This window comes from Arvicola amphibius, chromosome 6 (genome assembly GCF_903992535.2).
Source record: "Arvicola amphibius chromosome 6, mArvAmp1.2, whole genome shotgun sequence".
In the NCBI taxonomy this organism is placed as follows: Eukaryota; Metazoa; Chordata; class Mammalia; order Rodentia; family Cricetidae; genus Arvicola; species Arvicola amphibius.
Genome location: NC_052052.2, coordinates 33,745,310 through 33,771,852, shown reverse-complemented (window position 1 = coordinate 33,771,852; position 26,543 = coordinate 33,745,310). Strand labels below are relative to the sequence as shown.

The window sequence follows — 26,543 nt, the reverse complement described above, 5'->3', positions numbered from 1 at the left end:
TCCCTTCCCTTTCTTCCCTCCACACTCTCCCATGTTCTCCATTTTATTCCCCATGCTGGTTCTGAACTCATGTACTCAAGCCGTCATCTCACAAGTGTCCTGAGAAGCTAAGACCACGAGTATATGCCATCATACCCAACTGAGACGCTGGCTCTTAAACCAGTGCTCGCTTCCTGGAATTTTGAGTGGAGCATTTAAAATCATATAAGATGCAAGTGTTACCAAAGTAAGAGTTAAACTGTATGGAGTCAGGTGTCTCTAGGTAGAGATGTAAGAGTTAACCAAAGCCAAGCTAGGGCAGGCCCTGATTGCCCTTCTAATTTCCTGCATAGGGAGTCCACATCTTTAGTCACCTTCATCAACACAATGGCACTTATAGCTTGAAAAACCTGAAGTTGCACTTGGTTTGTTTACCATTAACATTCACTGCCCTTCCGGTGTCGGCCCTAGAGAAACATAGGACAATGAGACGGTCTCGTTCCTTAAAGTGCTCACACTGACGTAACAGAAACAGACACAAAAACAGTTATGAGATTATATAGTGCACTGGCAAAAGACAAGACTTTATGCTTCCCTGACTAGCCTAGCAAATTCATGTGTTAATGTAGGAATCTTTGTGATTCTTTTTGTGAATCTTTTTTCAGTGTATTTTTCTTACTGCTTTGAGGTTCTGACTTAGCTTTATGATAACTAGTAAGCAGCTGCTATCCCAGAGTGGAACGGGTAGATGCACAGAAGAACCACTGGACCTGTCCTAAGAACCTGGTGTGCCTGTTGCCCTCAGATATGAATGGAAGCAGACTACCCGTGTACCAGCGTGTACCTGTGGCTTCAGGCTGCCCAGACAGCAGTGAGTCATACCTGTCATTGGCTCTGGAAGTTGCTCTGATGGGCATGGGTCAACAGAGGGTAATGCCTGAAGGCCTCTATGCACAGGACAAGGTGTGCCGTAACGAGGAGCAACTCCTAAGCCAACTCCAGGAACTTCAGCTGGATGAGGAGCTAGTACAGACATTGCGGAAACAGTGTATCTTACTGCTTGAAGGTAAGAAGAAAAGGAGTTTCAGTAACAAAACCTTTGACTGTGACTCTGGACCCCGTTCTCTAACAAAGCACAGTTATGGAAATATTTATGACATTAAAAATAATGAAGATTCTTATTTTTAGCAAACAAACTCAGATAGGTTCTTGAGCTCCTAAGTCTAGGTTGATATAAGTATACAAAAATAAATAAGTAAACTGGGTGGTAACAGCCCACACCTTTAATTCCAGCACTTGGGAGGCAGAGGCAGGTGGATCTCTTGATTTTGAGGCCAGCCTGGTTTACAGAGCAAGTTCCACAACTACTAGGGCTACACAGAGAAACTCTCTATCTTGAAAAACCAAAAATAAATAAACAAGTAAATAATAGTTGGCTGACTTATCTTCTTCCTTCAGGAGGCCCCTTCAGCGGTCTAGGAGAAGTTATCCACCGGGAGAGTGTTCCTATGCACACCTTTGCGAAGTATTTGTTCTCCGCTCTGCTGCCTCATGATCCAGACCTGTCCTATAAGTTAGCCTTACGAGCCATGAGGTGGGTAGCCCATGTCCAGCCTGTTAGTCTCCACCAGTGCAGACGTGTTCAGTGCCCTCTCTCTTTACTTATCCTACTCCCCTTTCCTCTTCGTCTGTTCCCTGACACCAAGCCTTCCTTAGAGCAGCTGAGGTATGTCCATATGATTTAGGATCCAGGAGTCGTTATTCATGAAATACTGGCCCTCTCCCCATACTCACGGTAGATTGTCTGAGCAGGCCCCTGAGGTATTGGAGCCACTTGGGCAGCCTGAGGAGGGATTTATGTCCTTCCATAACTCCTTTCAGTCATGGGTCCAGGTATAGGTCTCCAGAGAGTGTGGGAGAAGCAGAGATAAATATATATACCCGAAGACCTAGAAACAATGCTCTATTGAGAATCTTGTTTTCAACCTAGAGTAGGATTCTTGGTTTATGAGTATAGATTTCTGGGATGTAGCAGACCACACAGAGGAAGAATTTTAGTTAGACCATAAGACTTAGAGAACTCCTTAGCTAAAAGGGAAATTCTTTGGCATGTGTTTCGCATGCTCATCAAGATAACCCTATGGTACTCTACATGCTGGTCAAATCTCTTCACGGTGAGAACTGCTCAGCTTGAGGTTTCCAAGTGCCCAGGCTCCTGCCTGATATATTGTAGGCTTAAAACACTTCAAAGCTCTCAGCCTGTCTTTCCCTGACCAATCCCCAGCAGAAAACAAACTTCCCTAAAGGGGCTCACAATGCCAGAGTCTAACCGAAGCCTATGGCACTTCCTGGGTCTTCTAGGTTACCTGTTCTAGAAAACTCATCTTCTGCAGGCGACACTTCCCACCCTCATCACATGGTGTCTGTTGTGCCCAGCCGTTACCCTCGCTGGTTCACACTTGGACACTTGGAATCACAGCAGTGTGAACTGGCCTCTACCATGCTGACTGCTGCCAAAGGTAAGTACAAGTAGACATTAGACTCCAGCCTCCCCGATGTGCCTACCCACCCAGGGTCCGTAGTCTTCCGAAAAAGAGAAGCCATGTTTTCTGTGGTGACAAGAGCAGTGGAGATCTTCATGTTGACTGCTCGTGAGAAAGAGCACCTGGGTACAGTCCAGAATTCTGCCTTAGTTAGTAATTGTAAAACCCTGAACATATAGAAGCAAATGATTTTTAAATGTTTAAAAAATTATTTCATATTATGTGTCTGGGTACATGCGTGTCAGTGTTCAATGAGGTCAGCAGTTTCTGATCTCCTTAGAGCTGGAGTTATAGGTGCTTTTGAGTCCTCTGACATGGGTGCTAGGAACTGACCTTGGGTCCTCTGCAAGAACAGTATGTCCTCTTAACCAAAACCTATCTCTCCAGCACCATAATCAAATATTTTTTGTTTATTATTATTTTGCTTGTTTGGTTTTTTTCAGACAGGATTTCTCTGTGTAGCCCTGGCTGTCCTGGAACTCACTCTGTAGACCAAGCTAGCCTTCAACAATTCATTGAGATCTACCTGTCTCTACTGCCCAAGTGCTGGGATTAACTTCAGAATCAAATGATCTTTAAGTTAACTTCTAAATGTAATCTTCCAGCTAATAAAGTCAGTTTATTTTTTCCAACCTCAGTTTTGAAATCAATAAAATGGAGATTATTGTCAGTGATCTGTCAGCTCCCAGGATCATTGGAAGATGTAATGAAGACTAAGACAGAGCTATAAATCTCCACACAAAATCAGATGGTGTGATTTTTCTACCACACTTGGCCTAAGGGTGGAGTCCAGAATGATTGTGACCCCTATGAGCTCATGGAGCTCTGTGGGCTTGGTCCCAGACAAGGAGCTGCAGTAAACCCCGCTGCCATGAACCCTGAGCATTTGTCCAGGAAACTGGACGTTTAAGATGTCTTTTCATTTTTAATTAAAAATATCTTTGGTGGGAATGCCTTCAGAGACCAGAAGAGGCCCAGATTCCAGAGAGCTGTAATTACAAGCTTTGTAAGGTGTCTTATATGGGTACTGTCATGCCAACTTGGGTCCTCATGATAGAGCAGCAAGTGCTCTTAACTGACAAGCCGTCTCTCCAGCCCCATGAGCGTTCCCTCTGTGGATGTTTTGAAAGATAAACTCAGAGAAATGATAGATCTGCAGCATGGAAATTTGTTTCTTCAGCCATCTAAAGTTATGGCCACAAATAAGATTTATTTTGTGATATCAATTTAATATTTTGGCTGTCAGTAAGACAGGGGAGTTGCCCCAGTCTGACACAGAAAGGGTTAAGATCATCAAGTTCAAAGTCCCTCAGATCAAGTACAGTATTGACTATAACTGTGTTTCCAACCCAGTGTACATTCTTACCTATATTACCTAGACACTAAGTGGGTTACCCGAGTTCTGTGTGATTGGAAGTAGGTATTGCTTGGATTCTGCTCAATATCATTTTATTCTGACTTTAAAAAAAAACTCTCAAGTAGCTGCCATGGATGGATTTTGGGAGAGCCTGACAAACCCAAGTGTAGCTATGGGAAGTGAATGTAGGAGGTATTTTCTCTCCAGGAATTGAGTCCAAAATAGGGATGGATACTAATAATGAGAATCCGGAGGACATGAATTCAGAGTGGCTGAAATGCCTATGAATTTACCAGCAATTGGATTAAAAATGAATTGAATCTAGGTGGGGAAAATCTGTCCAGAACTCCTCAATTCCAGTAGTGGTGAAGGGAATATATGGTAGTGAAAGTGTGTTCCATGCTTGGGAGTTACCCAGCATTATCAACAACAGCCACAGGCTGAAGGATGATGGGGTTGCTCTGCTCATGAAGAGTGCACATGCTGTGTAAAGCAGCCACAAAGATCTTAAAGATGTGACTACTGTACTCTAGGCTGTATAAAACTGTAAGGCTACAGTGTGATTAATCCTGAGCCTTAATTCTCATCCATAAACATAGGTCACAGTTCTTTGCCTTTGTTTTTGTCTGGGCCCTGGCTGTCCTGGAACTCACTCTGTAGACCAGGCTGGCTTGAAACTCACAGAGATCTTGCCTCTACCTGCCAAGTGCTGGGATTAATATGTGTACTACCACAACTGGAATTTACAGTTCACTTCTTAATCTGTTATGTGAGCTCACAAAATCAAAGTACAGTCTTAGTTTTATGATTTAAATAGCCCTTAAGCAAGCAAAATTAACTGCTGTAGTGTGGAAGTAGTAAATGAAAAAACAAGCCATACACAAAGAAAGTAATTTTTAAAAAAACTAATAAAGGATTTATATCCCATGCACAGTGGTGGCTCATGTTTTTAATCCCAGCACTCAAGAGGCAGAGGCAGTTAGATCTCTGTGAGTTTGAGGCCAGCCTGGTCTACAGAGTAAATTCCAGGACAGCCAGGGCTAACTCAGAGAAACTCTGTCAAAAAACAAAACAAACAAACAAAAAAGACCTTATATCCCAAATATACAAAGAATTCTTTTTGTTTATTTCTGGTTTTGTTTTTCAAGCCAGGGTTTCTCTGTGTAACAGCCCTGGATTTCCTGGGACTCACTCCATACACCAGGCTGGCCTCAAACTCACAGAGATCCACTTGTCTGCCTCCTGAGTGCTGGGAATAAAGGTGTGTGCCATCCAATACCTGGCACAAAGAATTCTTAAATTCACAAGAAGCTAATGATGTCACCCAGTTGGTAGAGTGTATGCCTGGCATGTTTGAAGTCCTGCGTTTGATCCCTAGCACTGCATAGGCCAGGCATTGCAGTACACTTCCGTATTGCACTCCAGAGGGGAAGGAAAGAGGATCAGGAGTTCAAAGTCAGACTCCGCTATATAAATTAAAGGCCAGCCTGGAATACATGAGACTCTGTCTCAAAAAAAAATTGACAGTCCAATTTAAAAACTGAGTAAATGCTGGGCGGTGGTGGCTCATGCCTTTAATCCCAGCACTCAGGAGGCAGAGGCGGGCGGATCTCTGTGAGTTCGAGGCCAGCCTGGTCTACAGAGCTAGTTCCAGGACAGGCTCCAAAGCTACAGAGAAACCCTGTCTCAAAAAACCAAAAAAAAAAAAAAAAACCCGAGTAAATCCAGGAATATTAGTACACACCTTTGATCCCGGCACTCAGGAGGCAGAGGCAGGCGGATCTCTGAGTTTGAACCCAACCTGGTCTACACAGTAAGTTCTGCAACAGCCAGACCTACATAGTGAGACCCTGTGTGTGTGTGTGTGTGTGTGTGTGTTTCACAAAGATATGTAGTTTTAACATATGTTCCAGTAGTCTTGTTCCTAGGTATTATCCAAATGAGTCAAAAACATATACATACCCAAACCTGTACAGGAATATTTACATATCTATTCATCCTTGCCCCCAAGACAATCAAAATGTTCTTCAAAATGTTTGAAATGATAAACAAATTGTGACATATCCATACAATGGAATGTTATCTAGCAATAAAACAAAATAACCCCACATACAGGAACCTCAGCTGTGTATTTCACATTGCAAGAAGTCAGTGTAAAAATGCTACGTGCTGGACTGGGAGATGGCTCAGAGGTTGAGAGCACTGGCTGATCTTCCAGAGGACCCGAGTTCAATTCCCAGCAACCACATGGTGACTCACAGTCATCTTTAATGAAATCTGATGCCCTCTTCTGGCTTGCAGATACATATGTAGGCAGAACACTGTACACAGAGCAAATAAATAAATTAAAAAAAAATGCTACGTGCTCTGTGGTTCCAGTTGTTCGATGTTAAGGAGAAATGGGGACAGGTTTGATGAGCATAGGAGTTTTTAGGGCAGTGAAGGTAGCCAGAATGACATTGTAATTATGTGCTTACCTAAATTGTGTGACACAGAGACAATGTATGAACTTTAAAGTATGAACTTCAGTTAATATTTCAGTTGGATCACCAAATAATATATGGGAAAGGTGAGAGGCTGGAGAGATGGTTCAGTGGAAGAGCACTGGCTGCTCTTCCAGAGGACCTGGGTTCAATTCTCAGCACCCATATGGCAGCTCACAACTTCTTGTAATTCCAGTTGCAGAGAACTGGAGGCCCTCTTCTGACCTCTGTGGGTACTAGAAACATATACAATACACAGGTAAAACACCAATATACACAAAATAAAATAACTTTTAGAAAAAAGATGGGCAAGGTGAATTCATGTGACTGTCTAGGAGCAGAAAGATCTACCAGAGCATTTAGAAGAGGCAATTCACCAGCCAGAAGGGATGGTAGCATTCAGAAGCATTGGGTAAATTAGCGCAGTTTACTGTCTAGGGAAACTCCCGAATGAACTCTGCTCCTATCTTTCTGCTGACTACAGGAGATACTCTGAGGCTACGAACTATTCTGGAAGCAATACAGAAGCACATCCATTCTTCCTCCCTCATCTTCAAACTGGCTCAAGATGCATTCAAGATTGCTACTCCCACGGACAGCAGCACAGACAGCACTCTGCTCAATGTGGCCCTGGAGCTGGGGTTACAGGTATGGGTATGAGACAGTGTCCCAGGTTAGGTTTCTGGCCTAGTGACAGTTGGCAGAAGATATTCCAAGGGGACTGAACACAGCCATGCCTGGTTCTTTCCATCTTCCAGAGTACAAGTTCTCGGGTGGACAGAAGGTAAGGACTCAATAAAATTGGCCTCCGTTTGAAAGTTAAGGCCAGAAGTAAAATAGCTTTAGGCACCAGAGGGTTCCCATCTTCTCTACTTCCCTCTTCCTCCAAGTTAGTCAAGGTATGATAAGAGTCTTATCTATTGTCAGTCATGAGTGAAGCCTCATGTCTAGTGAGTGGGATGGAAAGAAATTAAATATATCCACACAGAGAGAAAGATCACTATTTAAATAATGAAAAATACTTGCTGCTGGGCTGGAAATGTATCTCATTTGGTAGAATGCTTAACTACATGCAGCAAGACCCTGGGTTCAACCCCTAATATTTCATAAACTGGGCATGGTGGGATACATCTCTAAGCAGAGGCAGAATGATTTTAAGTTCAAGATCATGGAGAGTAGCAGGCCAGCCTGACAGGTATGAGACCCTGTCTCGGGCAAACAAAAAATGTCCTTTGCAAGAAAGAATGAAGGAGAAGAGAGGAGAGGCTCCCAATTGTTAGGCTTGGCCCCTGGAAATGCCTCTCGTGTCTAGGTAATGCGGATGACCTTATCAACCCTTAACTGGAGGCGCCGAGAGATGGTTCGGTGGTTGGTTACTTGTGCTACAGAAGTGGGTGAGTCTCCTACCTCCCTCTTTCTCTTGGGGAGTTTCAAGGCCTGACTTTTTGTACAGAACAATGAATCCTTAGAGCTGTCATATTTCTGTTCCTGGCAGTCTGAGAAAGGATGTGCTGCTAAGAGAAGATGGCCTCAGTTCAGCCAGCCTAAGCCCTCACTGCTGGGACCATATCCTGATGCCAGCAGCACTTTGATCCCCTGCGATTAGGGAAATGTCTAAGAGAATACATTTCAGCACCAGTCCCCATGTGCTCCCTGGGGAGGGAGTGGGCCCAGTGGTTTGGTCCCAGTCTTTGTCTGTGCTTCTGGAAAATCACAGATAATTTGTAGGCTTGGGACCCATTCTAGAACCCAAAGCTCCAGCACAAGACTCTCCCTAGATGCCCTACTGTGGCTAGAGCCCCCAAGGAAACCTAGGGTCCTGCCTCGAGGCAGGCAAACCTGGGACTCTGTAGGTTCTTCTTTATGAAGGGCTGAGGGTAAAGCAGAGACCTTCAGCTCTCTGGTCTAGGAAGGAAGGGATGGGAAGAGATACCAAACAGGGTCTGGCCATCTGGGATGCTCCCCTTGCTCTGGTTTGCCTCAGACCATCTCAAGGATGCTGAGGAGGAGGGAGAACTCGTCTCTGCAGGCCAAGTTCAGACCCCAAATGGTAATCTGGGCAGACTTGGATTGAGATAGAGTAGCCTCTGCTGAGCTCAGGCTCTCCCTGACAGGTGTTCGGGCCCTGGTGAGCATCTTGCAGAGCTGGTACACCCTCTTCACCCCGACTGAGGCTACAAGTATTGTGGCTGCCACAGCCGTATCCCACACCACTATCCTGCGTCTCAGTCTTGACTACCCACAGCGGGAGGAACTGGCTAGCTGTGCTCGCACACTGGCCCTGCAGTGTGCTATGAAGGATCCGCAGAGCTGTGCCTTATCAGCTCTTACACTCTGTGAGAAAGACCACATTGCCTTTGAGGCAGCCTACCAGATTGCCATTGATGCTGCTGCTGGGGGCATGACTCATTCACAGCTGTTCACTATTGCCCGCTACATGGAGCTCCGTGGCTACCCGCTGCGTGCCTTCAAGCTGGCCTCGTTGGCCATGAGCCATCTTAACCTGGCCTACAACCAGGACACCCATCCAGCCATCAATGATGTGCTCTGGGCTTGTGCCCTTAGCCACTCTCTGGGCAAGAATGAACTGGCCGCTCTCATCCCCCTGGTGGTGAAGAGTGTGCACTGTGCCACAGTGCTTTCCGATATCCTGCGTCGGTGCACAGTGACTGCACCAGGCCTGGCGGGCATCCCAGGTCGCCGCAGCTCTGGAAAGCTCATGTCGACAGACAAAGCTCCACTGCGCCAGCTACTGGATGCCACCATCAATGCCTATATCAACACCACACACTCCCGTCTGACACACATCAGTCCCCGCCATTATGGAGAGTTCATTGAGTTTCTGAGCAAGGCTCGGGAGACCTTCCTACTGCCCCAGGATGGTCACTTGCAATTTGCCCAATTCATTGACAACCTCAAACAGATTTACAAAGGCAAGAAGAAGCTGATGCTGCTGGTTCGAGAGCGCTTTGGCTGAGAAAATAGATAGCTTGCTGCCAGGGCAGCCTGGGCTCCCAGATCAGGACATGGACTCTGAAACATCTGTCTACCCTGAGAGGACTCTGAGCACTTGTGGCTGAGCCAAAAGTACCACAGACCTAAGGATGGGGAGAGTCCAACTTTAACCAGTATTCCTGCCTTGGCAAGCTTCTCACTCCAGCCCACTGTTCCTGGAGGAGCTGGGCCCTGCAGACCGATCAGATGCCCCCACAACATGTCACCTCACGCCCCTATATCCTGCGTGTCCTGACCATTGGCACCTCTCCCTTGGCAAACACAGAACACTGTTCCGTCTCAGGGATTGCTTAACCAGAGAAACAGAAGCATTTATGGTACTGTAAATACTATAGTATATGTGTTGTCAAGCAGTGTAAAGCTGTAACTATTTATAATTCTGACTCTGATCTGATGGGCACTTAAAGTAGCTGTGGGTGGGATGATAGGCTTGTCTTCTGAGGAGACTCACAACCATTTCTCAGGTTTCCCATACAAAGTATATGCTACTGGCAGTGGGTAAGTGGGGGCAGCAGGGAGAAAAATGGACAGTTAAAATCCACGTCTTGTCTGTGCAGAAACTGTGGCCTGCAGATAGGACAGCTAGCCTACTGTTGACAACTAATAGTCACTGAGGGGCAGAGGTCAAGACTGGGCTCAGACGCTTGTCTCGCAGAGCTGTGACAACACTGACATTCCTGCCTCTGCCTCACACTCCAGGAGCCTGATGAACACATGAGTAATAAGTGCAGGGAGAAGACACAGGTCTAGGAAGCCACTGAGCTCAGACAGTACATCTGCTCTGGTCACCTTTATGTTAGAGAATCTGCTTTCATCTCCAAATTTGTCCGTGTGTATATCTGTATGGATAAGAACATGTCTGTGTACAGAGTTACACATGTGCATGCCTGTCAGTTGTGTAAATTATGTGACGTACTAGACTGTGGGTTTGTTTGCTGTTCCATTTGTGTGTGTGTGTGTGTGTGTGTGTGTGTGTGTACGCGCGAGTGATAATGCCTACCTAAGTGTTAACTGTACTCACACCTCCATGTTTAGGGTCTATGTGTATCTAGGCACACACGGGTACCTGTGTATAAACATTTTTGTGTCTGACTGTATGCCTGCTGACCATGATATGTCTTTACGTGAATGGTCTCTACATGTAGTCTGCCAGTGTCTTCATGCTTGGGGATCTGCATGAGTGTGCCTTCTTCCTGCCAGCTCTCTCTTGCCCATTCCTTACTCTCTTGCTAGCTGAACATCGTTACCCATCTCCGTGCCTCCTCTATTTACCTTCTCTCAGCAAACAAGTTTCTAAGCACTAGTGTCCCTCTGCCATGAAGATTGGCCACTTTCACTCCACTGTTCTCTTCCTCCTACTCTACCTCAAACTTCCTCTGCCTGCTTCCATCCTAGTTCCATCGGTAGCTAATGTGGAGGCTGAGGCTGGTATTCCCCCATCAGCCCATGCTGACCTCCAATGTGTCACGTTCCTACTACTTCATGACTCCTATGCTTAGCCTGAAATTACAGGAGGTAGCAAGGGCATTCAGAACCCTTTGGATACAGTTTCTTGAGTGTTTACTGTTTTGTCTTAGTTCCTGAGTTGGGTGGGGTTTGACAGGGAAGGGGTGGTGTAGCTAGAGTGCGAACTAAGGACCTTTCTGTCTGATTTACTTTTTTTTTTTTTTTTTTTTTTTTGGAAAACTACATGTTATCTTTTTTATTCCAAACTGACCAGTAAGTTGTATTTGCTGTTCGTGGCTACTAATGTGTTACTGTCCAGCCAAGGGCCCCTACACTGTCTCAGCCCAATGGGTTGGCAAAAAAAAAAAAAGGAAAAGCCACTCCCATTTCTGTATCATGATTGCCCTTTTTTAGCAAGTATGTGAACTCAGTGCTTTTCTATGAATAAATCATGGATCACAGAAAAGATCATTTTTCTAAAGCAGAAATTGTGTTCTATCAATAAATGAGGTTCGTTTCTCCTTTGATGGGACAGGGGCCTGGTTGGGCCTAGAGATGTACAGAAATGGACAAATGAAAGACTCCTTACATCACACCCATCTCCATGGCTCTAAGGCCTCAGAACCTTGTCCCAGGAATCAAACAGTCACGTCCTAATGTCACATGATAAGCAGGATCCCAAGATTCTGAGATAATCAGCAGGCATGCTCAAAAAATAACACACAATGAACTGAAGTGTCAGAGGATCCTTTGGCTTCTGAGACCATCATACCTTGGCTCCAGTTCTAAGCAACCTAGCTGTGGGTCTTTATACTCTCCCATAATGTGGTATCAAAGCTAGTCTCCCTAACTCCTGTCTACCCAGACTCCATCTTCCTCTCCTGAACTCCAAAGTGTTTTAGCCACTTCTGTGCCCTTTTTTGTTTATATATATATCATAGCCCCAACTACCTGGAAAGGTATACCAAATATCACGTCACTCTTGGGCTTGGGTAGCTGACAGCATGATGGTAGTGTGAGCCTGGTGTTAATGCTGTAGGGCATCTCACTGACACCTGAGCCCTGAGACTTGTGAAAGAAGACGCAGAGGAGGCTTAACGAAAAGGAACAAAGGAGCCTGGCCTGGTGTGACACACATCTTTAATCCCAGCACTTGAGAGACAGAGGTAGGTGGATCTATTGAGTTTTGAGGCTAACCGGGTCTACATAGTTTTTGTGTGTGTGTGTGTGTGTGTGTGTGTGTGTGTGTGTGAGGAAGGGAAGGGAAGGGAAGGGGACTGAGGATAAGATCATAAACCTTTACAAACAAGGGGACATGTTAGACTCCAGCTCTGGAAGTTTTATTCTCCGGGAAACAACCCGTGTTGGTGGTCCTTGAGCGGAAAGGAAAGGCACATACTTAATTCTGTCGAAGCAGACGTGAATGTTTGTGCACAGCATCCACAAAGGCTCCTACATGTTCTGGGTCCATGTCAGGGTAAAGCCCGTGCCCTAGGTTGGCAATGTAGCGTTGTGGCCCAAATTCATCCAGCATCTGCTGCACCAGTCGACCAATCTCTTCCTAGAGGACCAAGAGGGCACGGTCTAGGAGGTCAGCAGGGCTGTAGCCTCCCTGTACACAACAGTAGTGCACACACATGCAGGAGCGCTCCCGCAAGGCTGTACCTCCCTGTACACAACAGTAGTGCACACACACGCAGGAGCGCTCCCGCAAGGCTGTACCTCCCTGTACACAACAGTAGCGCACACACACACAGGAGCACTCCCGCAAGGCTGTACCTCCCTGTACACAACAGTAGTGCACACACACGCAGGAGCGCTCCCGCAAGGCTGTACCTCCCTGTACACAACAGTAGTGCACACACACGCAGGAGCGCTCCCGCAAGGCTGTACCTCCCTGTACACAACAGTAGTGCACACACACGCAGGAGCGCTCCCGCAGTGTCACTGTCATTAACTTAACAAAACTTACCAGGTGCCTCACATGCATCGGACACTAAGAACATACAAATGGGGGCCCGGGAGATGGCTCAGCAGGTAGGGTGCTGGCTAGCAACCCTGATGACATGAGATCAATCCCTGGGACCCACAGAAAGACAGAAGAAGATAACTGACTCCAAGTGTTGTCCTCTAGTCTCTACATAAGCCCCATGACATACATATAACCAAACACACAATAATAATAAGCTTACCAAAACATACAAATGAGAGCTATCCATAATCTTAAAACTTTAGGAAGTTGAGGCAGGAAGATGAGTCCAAAGCCAGCCTCCGTTACACAGTGAGTCTGAGGCCAGCCTCTGGCTCAAAAAGGGAAGGTGTGGTAGCCTGACAAGCACAGGCTCTGGGTTGGGTCCTCTGCTTCAAGGAGTGAGAGGAGGGGACAGACAACAGCCACAAAAACTAATTTGTTTTCATTTCTTGCTTTCTTAGGTGTGTATAGGATAGAGGAGAGGAAAAACAGGTATAATAAACCATACCCCTGTGATCACTCAACCATTGCACAGTGCACAGAGAAAACCTTTTATATACATGCTGGGCCCAGTAATTACCTCAGATGCATACAAGGCACAAGGATCCAGATTCCCCTGCAAGGTCACCATCTTCCCCACACGCTCCCTGGAAACAGAGCCATTGCCACATCCCTGTCACTGCACATTTGGGGATGGTACCCTCTACCTCAGCCTCTAGTGCCCACTCCTCCATCACTCACCGGGCTTTCTTTGGTGCCACTGTCCAGTCAAGTCCAACTACCTCATAGCCAGCCTGGGCCAGCTCTTCCAGGGCAAAATGGCCATCCTTAGCAAAGACAATCTGGAGAAAAGAGCAGAGCTCTGACATTAAGCCTTGCTGCGCCTGCTGCCTCTCTTGGCTGTGCTTCTGCTACCCTCCAGTGGTGACTTCAGTCCATGCAGGACTTAGCCCTGAAAGTGCTTCACTAAACCTGCCCCAGTCCTCACCATGGGCACTGGTGCCAGACCTGCCTCCTGCAGCCCAGCCTTCACTCGCTTGGCCACATCACGGATGTAGGGCAGTGCAAACTTGCCGAAGAGCTCTGGGCCAAGATGTCCTGCATGGGACTCAAAGAGCTGCAGTGCCTATAGATGGGTGACAAGAAAAGTGAACGCATAACACACACAGAGGAGGTCCCTCCAGCCCACACACAGGCCAGGCCATAATTGTCCCTGGGTGACTTTAAACCCTCATCTATTCTCAGGCTAGGAGCTTGGTGTTATTAAAAAAGTTTTGCCCTGAAAAAAAGAAGCCAGGTGGTGGTGGCACATGCCTTTAATCCCAGCACTTAGGAGGCAAATGCAGGCAAGATCTCTGTGCTTAAGGCCAGCCTGGTCTACAGAGTGACTTCTGGGATCTCCAGGGCTACACAGAGAAACCCTGTCTCAAAAAAGAAAGAAAAGAGCAAGGCCGTGGTAGCAGACTCATCTTCCTCTCCCAGCACTTGGGAGGCAGAGACAGAAGAAGCAGCAGTTTTGCCTTCTCCAGATCCTAACAGCAGCTTCAATCTCCAAATACTCAGACCTTTAAGTACTGGGTCGTTTCAGGGCTTAAAATCTAAGTGGTTCTCAACCTGTGGGTCACAGCCCCTTTGAGGCTGAATGACCCTTTCTTTTAACAGGGGTCCCATATCAGATATGATGATTCATAACACTAAGAAATTTATAGCTATGTAGTAGCAAAAAATTTTATGGTTGGGGGGTCACCCTAACATGAACTCTAGTAAAGGGTCACAGCATTAAGAAGATTGAGAACCACTTAGATACTGCAGTCAGATCACTGGAGGAACAGTAAGTGCCTGCTTTCTCCACTTTAAAAAGCCATTGCTTTGGGTCCTGACAGACCAAGCTACAGTCTACTTGTCCCTAGAGACTCACCTGAGCACCAGCAGCCACTTGTCCTATTAGATACGGGACCAGAGCATCAGTGAGTATGCCAAGCAGCTTGTGACTGGCCTGCGGTCTTTGGTACAGCCATCGCTTGGCCTGAGCCATGGTACTTGAACTGCCACCCTCCACCATGTATGTCATCAGGGTCCACTGCAGGGCACAAAGATGTCACAGCATAGAATCCCGTGTCGCTACCAGACCTGCCAGGATGACCTCTTCATGCTCCAGCCCATGCCCTGTGCAGAATTACCGGAGCACCAGCAAAGCCAATTAGTGGCACACGTCCAGCCAGCTGTTGTCGAGTAAGGGTGATGGCTTGGAACACATAGTCCAACTCCGTGGCCACTGCTGCTGGATCCCGTAGGCGCTCTAGGTCCCGCTCTTCTGTCAATGGCTCTGGGAAGCTGGGTCCTTTGCCAGGTACCATGGTCACCTCCATGCCCAGTGCCTTAAGGGGGATAAAATATCTGGGTTCATAACCTGGAACTGCAGAGGGAAGGGTTGGTTCAACCCACGTGATAAGGAAATAAAAGAATAAACAAACCCCGGCAAACTCCATTTCTTAGTGTTTTCCTCTACCAGTTATGTACTAATCTTGAAACTGACAAGACAGATTTCCAAGGAGTCCTCTCCTTTCCTTCCTTTCTTTCTTTTTTTTTTTTTTTTAAAGTCACCTTCCATGATCAGGATTGAGTACCTGGGGCACGACAAGGATGTCAGAGAAGATGATGGCAGCATCTAGAGGGAACCTTCTTAGTGGCTGTAGGAATAACAGAGGTTAGAGAGGCGGCTCACTGAGCGCATGAGTCCCACCCGCACTTGTGAGGCCCTCACCTGCAGAGTCAGTTCACAACAAGCCTCAGGAGAGCGGCAGGTGCTGAAGAAGTCCTGGCCCGCCCTAGTTTCCCTAAACTCTGTGAGAGGAGAGGGAGGACAGGATTCAACCACGAGGTCTTCCAAAGTTATCATGGTCCCCTGAAGAACTTCGCCTTCTAGAATTTCCGGTTTTATCTAGACCATAGCTTTGCCCCTGACCTGGTAAGTATCGGCCTGCTTGTCGCATGCACCAAACAGGAGTGTAGTCTGTTTCCTCTCCCCACGCTGCTCTCAGGAACGTGTCATTCTTCAGCTCCGGAAAATTCTTGCGTCTGAAGATCAGGTGGAGTAAATGTCATTAAGCTAGATTGGGGTTTGGGGAAGGCGGGTTCAGTCAGGCACCGCTATCTGCCGCCTCCAGGTCCGCTTGCAAACCATGGCTCCCCACCCATTCTGCCTCCTCTCTATCAGTTGGCGCACAAGACCAGGAGGGGGGCCCCACTGGGGCCTCTCTTCTAACGTTTGTCCAGCTTTCCCAAACTAGAGGGATGGGGGGGGGGCGGTGTCGTGGAATGAAAATCCAGTAAAGAGAGTTTGGGGAAAAGAAGTTAATCTCGGGGACCGGGCCGCGAGTGGTCTGATTGTGAAGCAGGGCGATCCCCTAAACCGAGAGCGAGGATCAGAGTTGATGGTCCCAGGTGCTAGTTAGAAGTTCTGAGTCACGTCGGAACGTCCTGGGACGCAGTCCCGTAAAGTAATCCCTGGAATGGAGGGGGGTGGGGGGGGCAGGTCGGGAGGGAAGGCGGGGCAGGGAGCGGGGAAGGTTCTGTTCCACGACTGGAAGATTTGGAATCTCAGTGACTTGGGTTCGTACTTGGAGAGTGGAGCGCTCCAGAAAAATAAGAGTTTAAGGATATATCCCCTGAATTGGAAGACCGGAATCAGAAAGCAAGATACCCACAGCGCATGCAGCAGAAGACTCACCCCAGCCCGTTCGCCTCCATGGTAAACAGTAGCTGAGCAGTCGCCGGTCACCGCTTTAATCTGAATCTCCGCCTACACAGTCCAGGCTCCGCCCCTTCCTGAAGGCACCCTAGGCCGTCGCCATATTGAGAATCACGTGACCACTCCAGTGACAGCTTTTGGGCTGCCCTCCCTGCTGCCCGTAGGACCCCAGCAACTTTTCACCGTAAAGTCCACTGTTGCGACGCAGTAACAAAGAAAGAAATGACTTCTCAATACGTCTTAAGGTGGCATGAGAAAATTGTTGCCATCTGTGATCTGGAAATCCCGAAATAGCCCAAGTCTCGCTTTCACTCCCTTCCATGAGACTAACAATGTTATCTGGCAAACGAATGATGCAAAAGGCTGTACACGGAACTGAAGTATTTTACTCTGCGTTTACAATACCCACTAGTAGTTACTTGGAATGATAAAATGCTGAGCAAGACGGGGACTGCTCTACGAATCGTTTGGGAACCCAGAAATTAGTAATCACATTTAAGTGGACAACGAATATTAGTCTCCTGGGGTTAGGAGTAACAAATAGCATCTATCCAGAATGATTGAAAATTCATCCTGCCAGTGACCGGGGAAGGGGTCATTCTACCAAACATTTAGTAACGCCGCCCCTAGGATAGATAGTTTAGCAAATTTAAAAATATTTCTCAAACAGGGCATGGTGGCTCACACCTTTAATCCCAGCACTGGGGAAGCAGAGGCAGGCGGATCTCTGAGTACGCGGGTCTGTCTATATAGTGGGTTCCAGGACAGTCAGGGCTACACAGAGAAACCCTTTCTCAAAAAACCAGTTGTAATATTTGTTGGGCAGGAGACAAAAACAAGAGGCCAAAGCACCCAGAAAATTTGTAGTGGCAGTTGCTTGAACAAAGGTAGTAGCACCATGCGCTTGAATAAAGCCAGTGAGAGGACAGCGAGTTCGAAACTAGCCTGTGCTGCATAACAAGAGTCTAATTTTGAGTCTGCTTTGGATTAACCCTGGACGGGGTCACAAAATAGGAACTATCGTGAAGTGTCAGAGTACACCAGACCAGACGGTGGAAATATGCTGTGCACTTAATCCAAAACATACGGCAAAGTAGGGTGGAAGGCAGGGCAGGGCGTGGTGGGAAGCTGAGTTTGCGGTGCCCCCGCTGCTGCGGGGCAGGGTTTCCCTGACGGGTCTCACCGTAGCGGCTTCACCATGGCTGGTCCTGGCCCCGGAGCGGCGCTCGAGTCCCCGCGACAGCTCCTGGGCCGCGTGCGTTTCCTGGCCGAGGCGGCGCGCAGCCTCCGGGCTGGGCTGCCACTACCCGCGGCGCTGGCTTTCGTGCCGCGAGAGGTGCTCTACAAGCTTTACAAGGACCCGGCGGGACCGTCGCGCGTGCTGCTGCCTGTGTGGGAGGCAGAGGGCCTGGGACTGCGTGTGGGTGCTGCGGGCCCTGCCCCAGGCGCCGGCTCGGGACCGCTGCGCGCCGCCCGCGACAGTATTGAGCTCCGGCGTGGAGCCTGCGTGCGAACCACCGGCGAGGAGCTGTGCAACGGCCACGGCCTCTGGGTGAAGTTGACCAAGGTGCGCCCCAGTTGTCGGGGACCCCGCAAAAGACCCCCTGGATCCAGCCAAAGTCCTGGTTGTTCCGCCCCCCTTTTCCCATAGTGAGCTGGTACTGCTTTCGGTGCTCTTTGCCCTGGGCTGGGCGAGCAGCTAAGCTGTCCCTGACAGCTATCCCCTGACGGCTGTCCCCGTGTGGCACGTCCCTGCAGGAGCAACTGGCCGAACACCTGAGTGACTGCGGACTGGACGAAGGCTGGCTTCTGGTGTGTCGCCCGGCGGAGGGCGGGGCTCGCCTAGTACCCATCGACACTCCGGACCACCTGCAGCGGCAGCAGCAGCTCTTTGGCGTGGACTACCGGCCGGTGCTCAGGTCCTGCAACTGAAAGAAGGCAACTTGGTGACGAGCGGGGCAGAGGGTTTGGAAACACAGTCCAAATCCAAAACCTTGGGTTGTCTGAGATATCGGGGTAGATAACAGGCAGGGATGAGACCTGAATGGGATGGGACGAGTTTTCTGGAGGTTTGGTGGTAGAATTCTGGAGAAGGCTCAAGACCTTGGAGGTTGTGTCCTGTTGCCCGTGCCTTCCTCATTGACCCCAGTCTGTGCCCGCAGATGGGAACAAGTGGTGGATCTGACATACTCGCATCGCCTGGGGTCCAGGCCTCAGCCTGCAGAGGCCTACACGGAAGCAGTGCAAAGGCTACTGTGAGTTATATGGATGGGGTGGAAGAGGAGGGAGCAGGGCCTGAACCCAGCCTAATAAGGGGTTTGGTATTGCTTAGCTATGTGCCCCCAACATGGACATACGAGTGCGACGAGGACCTGATCCACTTCTTATACGACCACCTGGGCAAAGAAGATGAGAACCTGGGTAGCGTGAAGCAGTATGTGGAGAGCATAGATGTCTCCTCCTACACGGTGGGTGCCTAGACTCCTCTTGTGGCTAGATACAGTCACATTCCTCAATGCTAGGTCCAGAGCTCCCATGGCCAAACCATCATCCCCACGGGCCACACTTAGTCCCACTCCCCTTAGAATCCCTATGGGAACCCCCAACATCCTTCCTACCCCACATCCACCCCAACTCAAACACTCACCCAGTGCAAATGTGACTCCATCTTTCTGCCCCTATCCTAGGAGGAGTTCAATGTGTCCTGCCTGACAGATAGCAATGCAGACACCTACTGGGAGAGCGACGGGTCCCAGTGCCAACACTGGGTTCGGCTCACCATGAAGAAAGGCACAATTGTCAAGTGAGTAGGTCCTGGGCCGGACAGGGTGGGTGAGCCATGTGCCGTGGGTGCCTAGAGACGCCCTCAGATACATACTCCGACCCCTCAGGAAACTGCTTCTCACAGTCGATACCACAGACGACAACTTCATGCCCAAGCGGGTCGTGGTCTATGGGGGTGAAGGGGACAACCTGAAGAAGCTGAGTGACGTGAGCATTGACGAGTGAGCGAGCTGTCCCAGGGTGGGAAGTGGGGCGTGATCTTAGCAATGGGGCCAAGCTCAGCTTGAATGGAACCTCAGGAGTCCCTGGAGGTCTAAGGCAGCAAGCATCTGATCTGTTTTATTTTTTGTTTTGTTTTGTTTTTGTTTTTCGAGACAGGGTTTCCCTGTAGTTTCTAGAGCCTGTCCTGGAGCTAGCTCTTGTAGACCAGGCTGGCCTCGAACTCAGAGATCCACATGTCTCTGCCTCCCGAGTGCTGGGATTAAAGGCGTGCGCCACCACCGCCCGGCCCCTCATCTGATCTGTTTTGTACCTGTCTCCTAGGACCCTGATTGGGGATGTCTGTGTCTTGGAGGACATGACTGTCCACCTGCCAATCATCGAGATCCGAATCGTTGAGTGTCGAGGTGGGACTTAAGGCTATGAGGAATCCCAGGGTATGGATGGGGGCAAGAAAAGGGGATGGACATGGAGTTAGGATAAAGCTATGGGGCCAGAGATAGATGTAAGCCAAGCTTAAAGCCTTAGGGGTAGTTGGGCTCATCTAGAAAAGGAATTTGTGTTATGATCCACAGGCATTCCAACAGCATAGAGGTGAGATGAATACATAAATATCAGGGTGATGTAATCGAATCTCTGAAGCCTCTAGTGGCTAACAGTGAGAAAATGCCAACCATTAAGGAGCCGTTCCCAGGTCTGAGGGCCAAGAAGGCAGCAGTCACAGTAGATGACCATACTCTAACCCCTCCCCCCTTCCTTCAGATGATGGGATTGATGTTCGTCTTCGAGGGGTCAAGATCAAGTCCTCTAGACAGCGGGAGCTAGGCTTGAATGCAGACCTGTTTCAGCCAGCCAGTCTGGTGCGATATCCACGCCTAGAAGGCACTGACCCGGAAGTCCTGTACCGAAGAGCTGTCCTTCTGCAGAGGTAGCTACAGTCCTGGCCCTGCAGGCCTGTCTTCCTCTCCCTAAGCCTTGGGAGTCTGCATGAAGGAAGCCCCAAAGTCTGGTAAAATAAACTATTCCGCTTTGAGGGCCAGAGCATCTCCTGATCATCGCTTCTGTCCTTGTGGATTAGAGACTGGGGTCTTACATCCGTGCTAAACTCTTTTTTGTTTTGTTTTTGAGACAGGATTTCTCTGTTGTAGTCTTGTCTGTCCTGGAACTCACCTTGTAGACCAGGCTGGCCTCGAACCCACAGAGATCTGACGGTCTCTGCCTTCTGAGTGCTGGGATTAAAGGCATGTGTTACCACTGCTCGACCTCCATGCTAAACTTTTTTTTTAAGATTTATTATTTATTATGTATGCAGTGTTCTGCCTGCAGGCCAGAAGACGGCACCAGGTCTCATTACAGATGGTTGTGAACCACCATGTGGTTGCTGGGAATTGAGCTCAGGACCTCTGGAAGAGCAGCCAGCGCCCTTAACCTCTGAGCCATCTCTCCAGCCCCTAAACTCTTTATCTTCACCCATTACCACAGATTCATCAAGATCCTGGACAGTGTCCTGCACCACCTGGTACCTGCGTGGGACCACACGCTGGGCACCTTCAGTGAGATTAAAGTGAGTCTGGACCCTGCAGTACTTATCTGGACGTTGGGCTCCTCCTTCCCAGTCAGGTAGCTTTCATTCTTCAGCAAAAAGTTCCTAAAACCCCTCGGGCTAGGCCCTTTCTGGTTCTGGAAACCAAGAAGAAAGCCAGGTGCTATAGGAGAGAGGGAAAGCGACTGCACAGGAGCATGCTGGCTGCTGCTGCACTTCCGCACCACACAGCCAGGCCTGACTGCGGCATGGACAAGCCTAGGAAGGGGCTGACAGGAAGCATAGTCTGCACCTCAGGAGCCCAGTGTACCAGGGGGTGAAGTAGGGAGGAACTTTGCTCTGTCTGTGGAACTATTAGAAAGTTTGTAAGAAGCCTACGGTGGTGGCATACACCTTTAATCCCAGCTCTCAGGAGGTGGAGCTAGAGACGGGGGATCTCTTGTGAGTTCAAGGCCAGCATGGTCTACAGAGCAAGTTCCAGGACAGCCAGAACTGTTACATGGAGAAACCTTGTCTCAGAAAACCAAAAAAATGAAATAAAAATTAAAAAGTTCCCCCTTGTGGTTAGTTTGAGGAAGAAACTATAGGCAAGCACAGAATGGGCTAGACTAGATGATAAGACTGGGTGTAGGCATAGAGGGACACCCCAAGGCTAGGCAAAGGCTGACTGCCCACTGATTCTGCCTGGCCACCTTCCTCACCAGCAAGTGAAACAGTTCCTACTGCTGTCACGCCAGCGGCCCAGCCTGGTGGCACAGTGCCTGCGTGATTCAGAAAGCAGCAAGCCCAGCTTCATGCCACGGCTGTACATCAACCGCCGCCTTGCCATGGAACACCGTGCCTGCCCATCTCGGGACCCTGCCTGCAAGAATGCAGTCTTCACCCAGGTCTGGACCGCCTGGATCAGACTAGGGGAGGGTCAGTAAGGGGCTCGGGGTTTAGTCCAAGAGGGACTTGTGTGAGGTCTTTGGGCCTGAATAGGGACAGCTATTTAAGATGAACTTCCTTGTGGCTTGCACTTACTCCCGTTTTCTCATGCCCACAGGTTTATGAAGGCCTCAAGCCTTCTGACAAGTATGAAAAGCCCTTGGACTACAGGTATGACGTGAGGGTTAGGAGCATGCCCAAGGCCCATATGTCCACACACTGCGCCGCACCCCTCACTCTGACCACCCTGTCGTCTTTTCCTGGATGGTCTCTGGGCCAGTTAATGTGCCTGAGACCAGCTCTGGCATAGCAGAGATCCACCCATCCCTATTTTCAGGTGGCCCATGCGCTACGACCAGTGGTGGGAATGTAAATTCATTGCAGAAGGCATCATTGACCAAGGTGAGGCCCTGACGCGGCTCCCAGTTCTTGTCCTTTTAGAGTGTTAGAATGTTCTGGGATTACCAGCTGACAGATAAGACGCCTGCTTGTTACCCCTCAAGAGGGCTGGACTTTTATGTGCCCAGCTCAAAGCATCTTATTTCAGGTGGTGGTTTCCGTGACAGCCTGGCAGATATGTCAGAAGAGCTGTGTCCCAGCTCAGCTGACACCCCTGTGCCTTTGCCCTTCTTTGTGCGCACGGCGAACCAGGTGATTGTCTCTCCACCCACCCACCACCAAATTTCTGCCATCTCTGCAAATCTCTTAAAAATCAGATGGAGCTGGAAGAGGCAGTGGAGGAGGGGTTGAATTACCAGGGCAGCCTCTGCACAGAGGGAGAGCAGTGTCCCTTGTACATTAGGAAGGATGGTAGAGGGGGAGCAGTAGTCTTTGGGGTACTTGCAGTAGGAAGATAGGGACTCCCCCACGACCTGCTGACAGCTCTGTCTGTGTGGCAGGGCAATGGCACTGGTGAGGCCCGGGACATGTACGTGCCTAATCCCTCCTGCCGAGACTTTGCCAAGTATGAGTGGATCGGACAGCTGATGGGGGCTGCCCTTCGGGGTAAGGAGTTCCTGGTGAGTAACCCAGTCATCATCCTGTCAGCTGAGCCTGGGCCCCAGACCTGGGAGGCTCAGTGAGAAGACAGCCCTGGTTGTCACTCAGGTACTGGCCCTGCCTGGGTTCGTGTGGAAGCAGCTGTCTGGTGAGGAGGTGAGCTGGAGCAAAGACTTCCCAGCCGTGGACTCCGTGCTGGTGAGCAAGACCTGGACCCCTCTGCCCAGACCCACTGCCCCCAAATACATGTGTCCCCTCTCTAGTCTCACTGACCCCCGCGGGTTCTGCTGCTATCTTTATTATGGTAACTCCTAAAATCCTCCGACAGGCACTTCTCTCCTTAGCCTGGGGCCATATCTGCATCTACCACAAGATGGCACATCTGAGCCCTGTGCTCTGCACACTTCACCTGGTCCCCAGCCCACTGCCTCTTGGGCTCAGGCGCCACCCCATCCCCTTGGCGCACGCCAAAGTCTTTAGGGCTTTTTGTTTGTTCTGGTTTTTGCCTTTTTAAAAAGCTTATTTGCTTATTTATTTATGGGGGGGGAGGTGTAGGTGGGTGCATGCACCATGGTACACATGTGGAGGTCAGAGGACAACTTTTGGGAACTGGTTCCCTTTCTACCATGTAGATCCTGGGAGCTGAACTCAGGCCATCAGACGTGGTGGCAAGTGCTTTTATGTACTTAACTGTCTTGCCAGCCCTGTTTTTTGCTATCTGCAATAGGGTCTCATATAGTAGAGGATATATAGTTGAGGATGGTCTTGAACTTCTGATCTTCCTGTTCCCCCTCCTAAGTACTGGGATTACAGTCATGTGCCAGCCACCAGGCCTGACTGGGGTCACCCTTAGCTCTTCTCCCCACAACATCCTGTCCAGTCTCTCCCTGGAATTAGTGTGCCTCTCCCATCTCACTGCTGTTCCCATGGTTCAGGGATCTGTCCTTCTCTTCCAACCGTACAGCTACTGCCCCTGTCGCTAATCTTGTCCACCTCATTTCCGTGCTGCCAGAGTCATTCATTTCACTCTGCTCAGTAAACCATTTGATGGCTTCACTTTGGTCTTAGGACAGGACGAACTCTATAAAGGCCTTACCCGGCTCCTGTACCTCAGCCCGTCAGTTCGCACTCAGGCTAAAGCCAAACGTTCTTTAGGCTTTTGAGTTTTCAGCTTTGTCCTAGATGCTCTCTTCTGACTTCCTTTGTGGCCAAGCCAATTCCCTGCTGTCCTTTGGGTCAGGCCAAGTGCCATTTCCTGCAGGGTGCCAACCCTAACCCCCCAGACTGGCCAGGTCTTGTCTCAGTGCTTTCACAGCCCTTCACTGGCCTCTGCTCTCTACGTTACCCACAGGAAGACAGACACTGTCTGCCCAGTAAAAAGCTGAGTCCCCTGCCTCTCCCCACCCCTCAGGTGAAGCTTCTGGAAGTGATGGAAGGAATGGACAGGGAGACATTTGAGTTCAAGTTTGGGAAGGAGCTAACATTCACCACCGTCCTGAGTGATCAGCAGGTGGTGGAACTGATTCCTGGGGGCACGGGCGTCGTGGTGGGCTATGAGGACCGCTCCCGTTTCATCCAGCTGGTGCAGAAGGCGCGCCTAGAGGAAAGCAAGGAGCAGGTAGTAACGGGGGAGGTTTGGGTCTTCCTAAACCCCTTCCCTTGACAGACAGAGCCCACTGGTAGCCACCATCCAGCCCTGATTCTAGCTCTACCCATAGCTGTGCCCCTCATTCCTCTTGATCAGTGAGTACAGAGATGTCCCCAGTGCGTGCTGAAAGTAGCGCCCTCTTTCCCAGCCAGGTTTCTCTCTCCTTCCTAGGTGGCAGCCATGCAGGCAGGCCTGCTGAAGGTGGTACCACAGGCTGTGCTGGACTTGCTGACCTGGCAAGAGTTGGAAAAGAAGGTGTGTGGGGATCCGGAGGTCACTGTGGATGCTCTGCGCAAGCTCAGTGAGTTCTGGGTGACAGGGCAGTGAAGCTGAAGGGGTGGAACCGAAGGATGAGCAGAGTGAGACCTAAGGATGGATTCTTGCCTTGGCCCCTCCAGCTCGGTTCGAGGACTTTGAACCATCCGACACACGGGTGCAGTACTTCTGGGAGGCTCTGAACAATTTCACCAACGGTCAGTAGAGGGCAGAGTGCTGCTTGCATTGCCTTGGGACGTGACTTGAGGCCGGATAGAAGTTGTAGAACCTCCCTCACCACCAGTGCAAGCGTTAATTTTCTCCTCCTCCACCCAGAGGACCGGAGCCGCTTCCTGCGCTTTGTCACCGGTCGCAGCCGCCTCCCAGCCCGGATCTACATCTACCCAGACAAACTGGGGTGAGTGAGCGCAGAGGGGCCTGAGGGGCCTTCCACACACACACATCCCCCTACACCGCTTCCTAACCTTTTGCCTCTCAAAACTCCCAGCTATGAGACCACAGATGCTCTGCCTGAGTCTTCCACCTGCTCCAGCACGCTCTTCCTCCCGCACTATGCCAGGTGAGTTTTCCTAGGTTCGTGCTTGGGGGTGACGTCCTCATGCGGAAGGGTGGCTGGGTGGCTGGCAGTGAAGCACACCCTGAGGAGCAGCAGAGGTGCCCGACTAGTCACCTTCTTCTCCTCCGCTAGTGCCAAGGTATGCGAGGAGAAGCTCCGCTACGCTGCCTACAATTGCGTGGCCATTGACACCGACATGAGCCCCTGGGAGGAGTAAGGAGGAGTCCAGCTGTGCCTAAGCACGTCATGCTGCCCTCACCCAGGCCAACCCAGCTTGGGTCTCAACAGAGGTGATGGGTTCAGATAACCTCAGAACAGTGGGCTCTGCTCCTGTGTACGGTTACAGTGGGAGCCATGGGTTGACCCTGGTGGTCCAGCCCCCACAGACCCACAAGTCCTGTTCTCCTGGGGCTTGCTTCCCCGGGTACTTAGCATCTGTGAGAAGGAATCTTCCAAAAGCCCAGCACAAGCTGCCAGGCCTGAGCTACTTGAAGGGAGCTGCCTAGCTCCCCAACTCATGGACTTTGATTCTATTTTTGGTTTCCCCTGGTTTTCCCTTTTCTAGCTTCAGTCATGGCTCAAAATGTTTAAAAAATTGATAGGATGGTACTTGAAGCGAGGAGCCAAGGACAGATAGGATGGTCATATTCCTTGGTCACATATCCCCAAGAATGAAGCCCCAGTTGAGTACCCAACCCTTGAATACTTGTCTTCTTCCTTCCATAGCAAAGGTGTGTGAGCTTTGTCCTTCCCATGGCTTAGAATGTACATCCACCCAACATTCAGTCTTTACCAACAGCCAAAGCTCATCACCTCTGTGTGATCCCCAACCCAACTCCATGTCTGCTCTTTCACCCTAAATCCCACACAACCGTGGCTCCTCATCCTCTCAGAACATTCAGGAACTCCCCCTTATCATACTCTAAAGTAAAGCCCAGACTTTAGCTCTGTGGGCTGTGCACACCCTGAGGGCCTCCATGACACTCCTTTAGAAGGTCTTGTACATGGGAGAACTGAATAAATAAATGAATTCATTTCTTTAGAA

At 49.5% G+C, this 26,543-nt stretch overlaps 3 protein-coding genes across 4 annotated transcripts in view; 2 read left to right on the top strand and 1 right to left on the bottom strand.

Moving 5' to 3' along the window:
* Positions 1-10,906, top strand: part of Zswim5 (zinc finger SWIM-type containing 5) — a 101,744-nt gene extending 90,838 nt beyond the window's left edge. The window contains exons 9-14 of one of the 2 annotated variants that reach the window (XM_038334086.1): positions 785-1,045; positions 1,438-1,573; positions 2,341-2,498; positions 6,847-7,010; positions 7,675-7,756; positions 8,477-10,906. In XM_038334086.1, coding sequence (XP_038190014.1) covers positions 785-1,045; positions 1,438-1,573; positions 2,341-2,498; positions 6,847-7,010; positions 7,675-7,756; positions 8,477-9,339 — 1,664 coding nt within the window. In that variant the 3' untranslated portion in view covers positions 9,340-10,906. The remainder of the gene's footprint in view (positions 1-784; positions 1,046-1,437; positions 1,574-2,340; positions 2,499-6,846; positions 7,011-7,674; positions 7,757-8,476) is intronic. The other variant, XM_038334087.1, reaches the window with a different exon arrangement.
* Positions 10,907-12,141: 1,235 nt separating this feature from the next.
* Positions 12,142-18,163, bottom strand: Urod (uroporphyrinogen decarboxylase). Its single transcript, XM_038334072.2, has 11 exons — positions 17,730-18,163; positions 16,526-16,634; positions 15,761-15,873; positions 15,560-15,639; positions 15,423-15,485; positions 14,976-15,173; positions 14,714-14,875; positions 13,784-13,921; positions 13,537-13,637; positions 13,376-13,442; positions 12,142-12,384 (listed from the first exon to the last, which is right to left on the bottom strand). Exons 2-11 carry the CDS (start codon positions 16,543-16,545, stop codon positions 12,223-12,225), a joined length of 1,104 nt encoding a protein of 367 aa, XP_038190000.1. The 5' UTR covers positions 16,546-16,634; positions 17,730-18,163; the 3' UTR covers positions 12,142-12,222.
* Hectd3 (HECT domain E3 ubiquitin protein ligase 3) lies at positions 17,673-26,543 on the top strand. The gene is made up of 21 exons (XM_038334071.1): positions 17,673-18,113; positions 18,305-18,465; positions 18,709-18,801; positions 18,879-19,014; positions 19,234-19,349; positions 19,438-19,551; positions 19,874-19,956; positions 20,312-20,477; positions 21,032-21,113; positions 21,797-21,979; positions 22,138-22,190; positions 22,357-22,421; positions 22,567-22,670; positions 22,919-23,038; positions 23,127-23,216; positions 24,430-24,636; positions 24,838-24,967; positions 25,065-25,139; positions 25,258-25,339; positions 25,430-25,501; positions 25,631-26,543. Exons 1-21 carry the CDS (start codon positions 17,745-17,747, stop codon positions 25,713-25,715), a joined length of 2,586 nt encoding a protein of 861 aa, XP_038189999.1. The 5' UTR covers positions 17,673-17,744; the 3' UTR covers positions 25,716-26,543.

What these genes read in the sequence shown, in the direction of transcription:
- Hectd3 (XM_038334071.1), top strand. Translation starts at nt 17,745, where the DNA reads ATGGCTGGTCCTGGCCCCGGAGCGGCGCTCGAGTCCCCGCGACAGCTC. An exon ending in TCTGGGTGAAGTTGACCAAG is followed by an intron (nt 18,114 to 18,304) that starts GTGCGCCCCAGT and finishes ACGTCCCTGCAG; the next exon opens with GAGCAACTGGCCGAACACCT. An exon ending in AAGAAAGGCACAATTGTCAA is followed by an intron (nt 19,350 to 19,437) that starts GTGAGTAGGTCC and finishes CCGACCCCTCAG; the next exon opens with GAAACTGCTTCTCACAGTCG.
- Urod (XM_038334072.2), bottom strand. Translation starts at nt 16,545, where the DNA reads ATGGAGGCGAACGGGCTGGG. An exon ending in AGCAGGCCGATACTTACCAG is followed by an intron (nt 15,640 to 15,760) that starts GTCAGGGGCAAA and finishes CTCCTCTCACAG; the next exon opens with AGTTTAGGGAAACTAGGGCG. An exon ending in GTCTGGCACCAGTGCCCATG is followed by an intron (nt 13,638 to 13,783) that starts GTGAGGACTGGG and finishes TCTTTTCTCCAG; the next exon opens with ATTGTCTTTGCTAAGGATGG.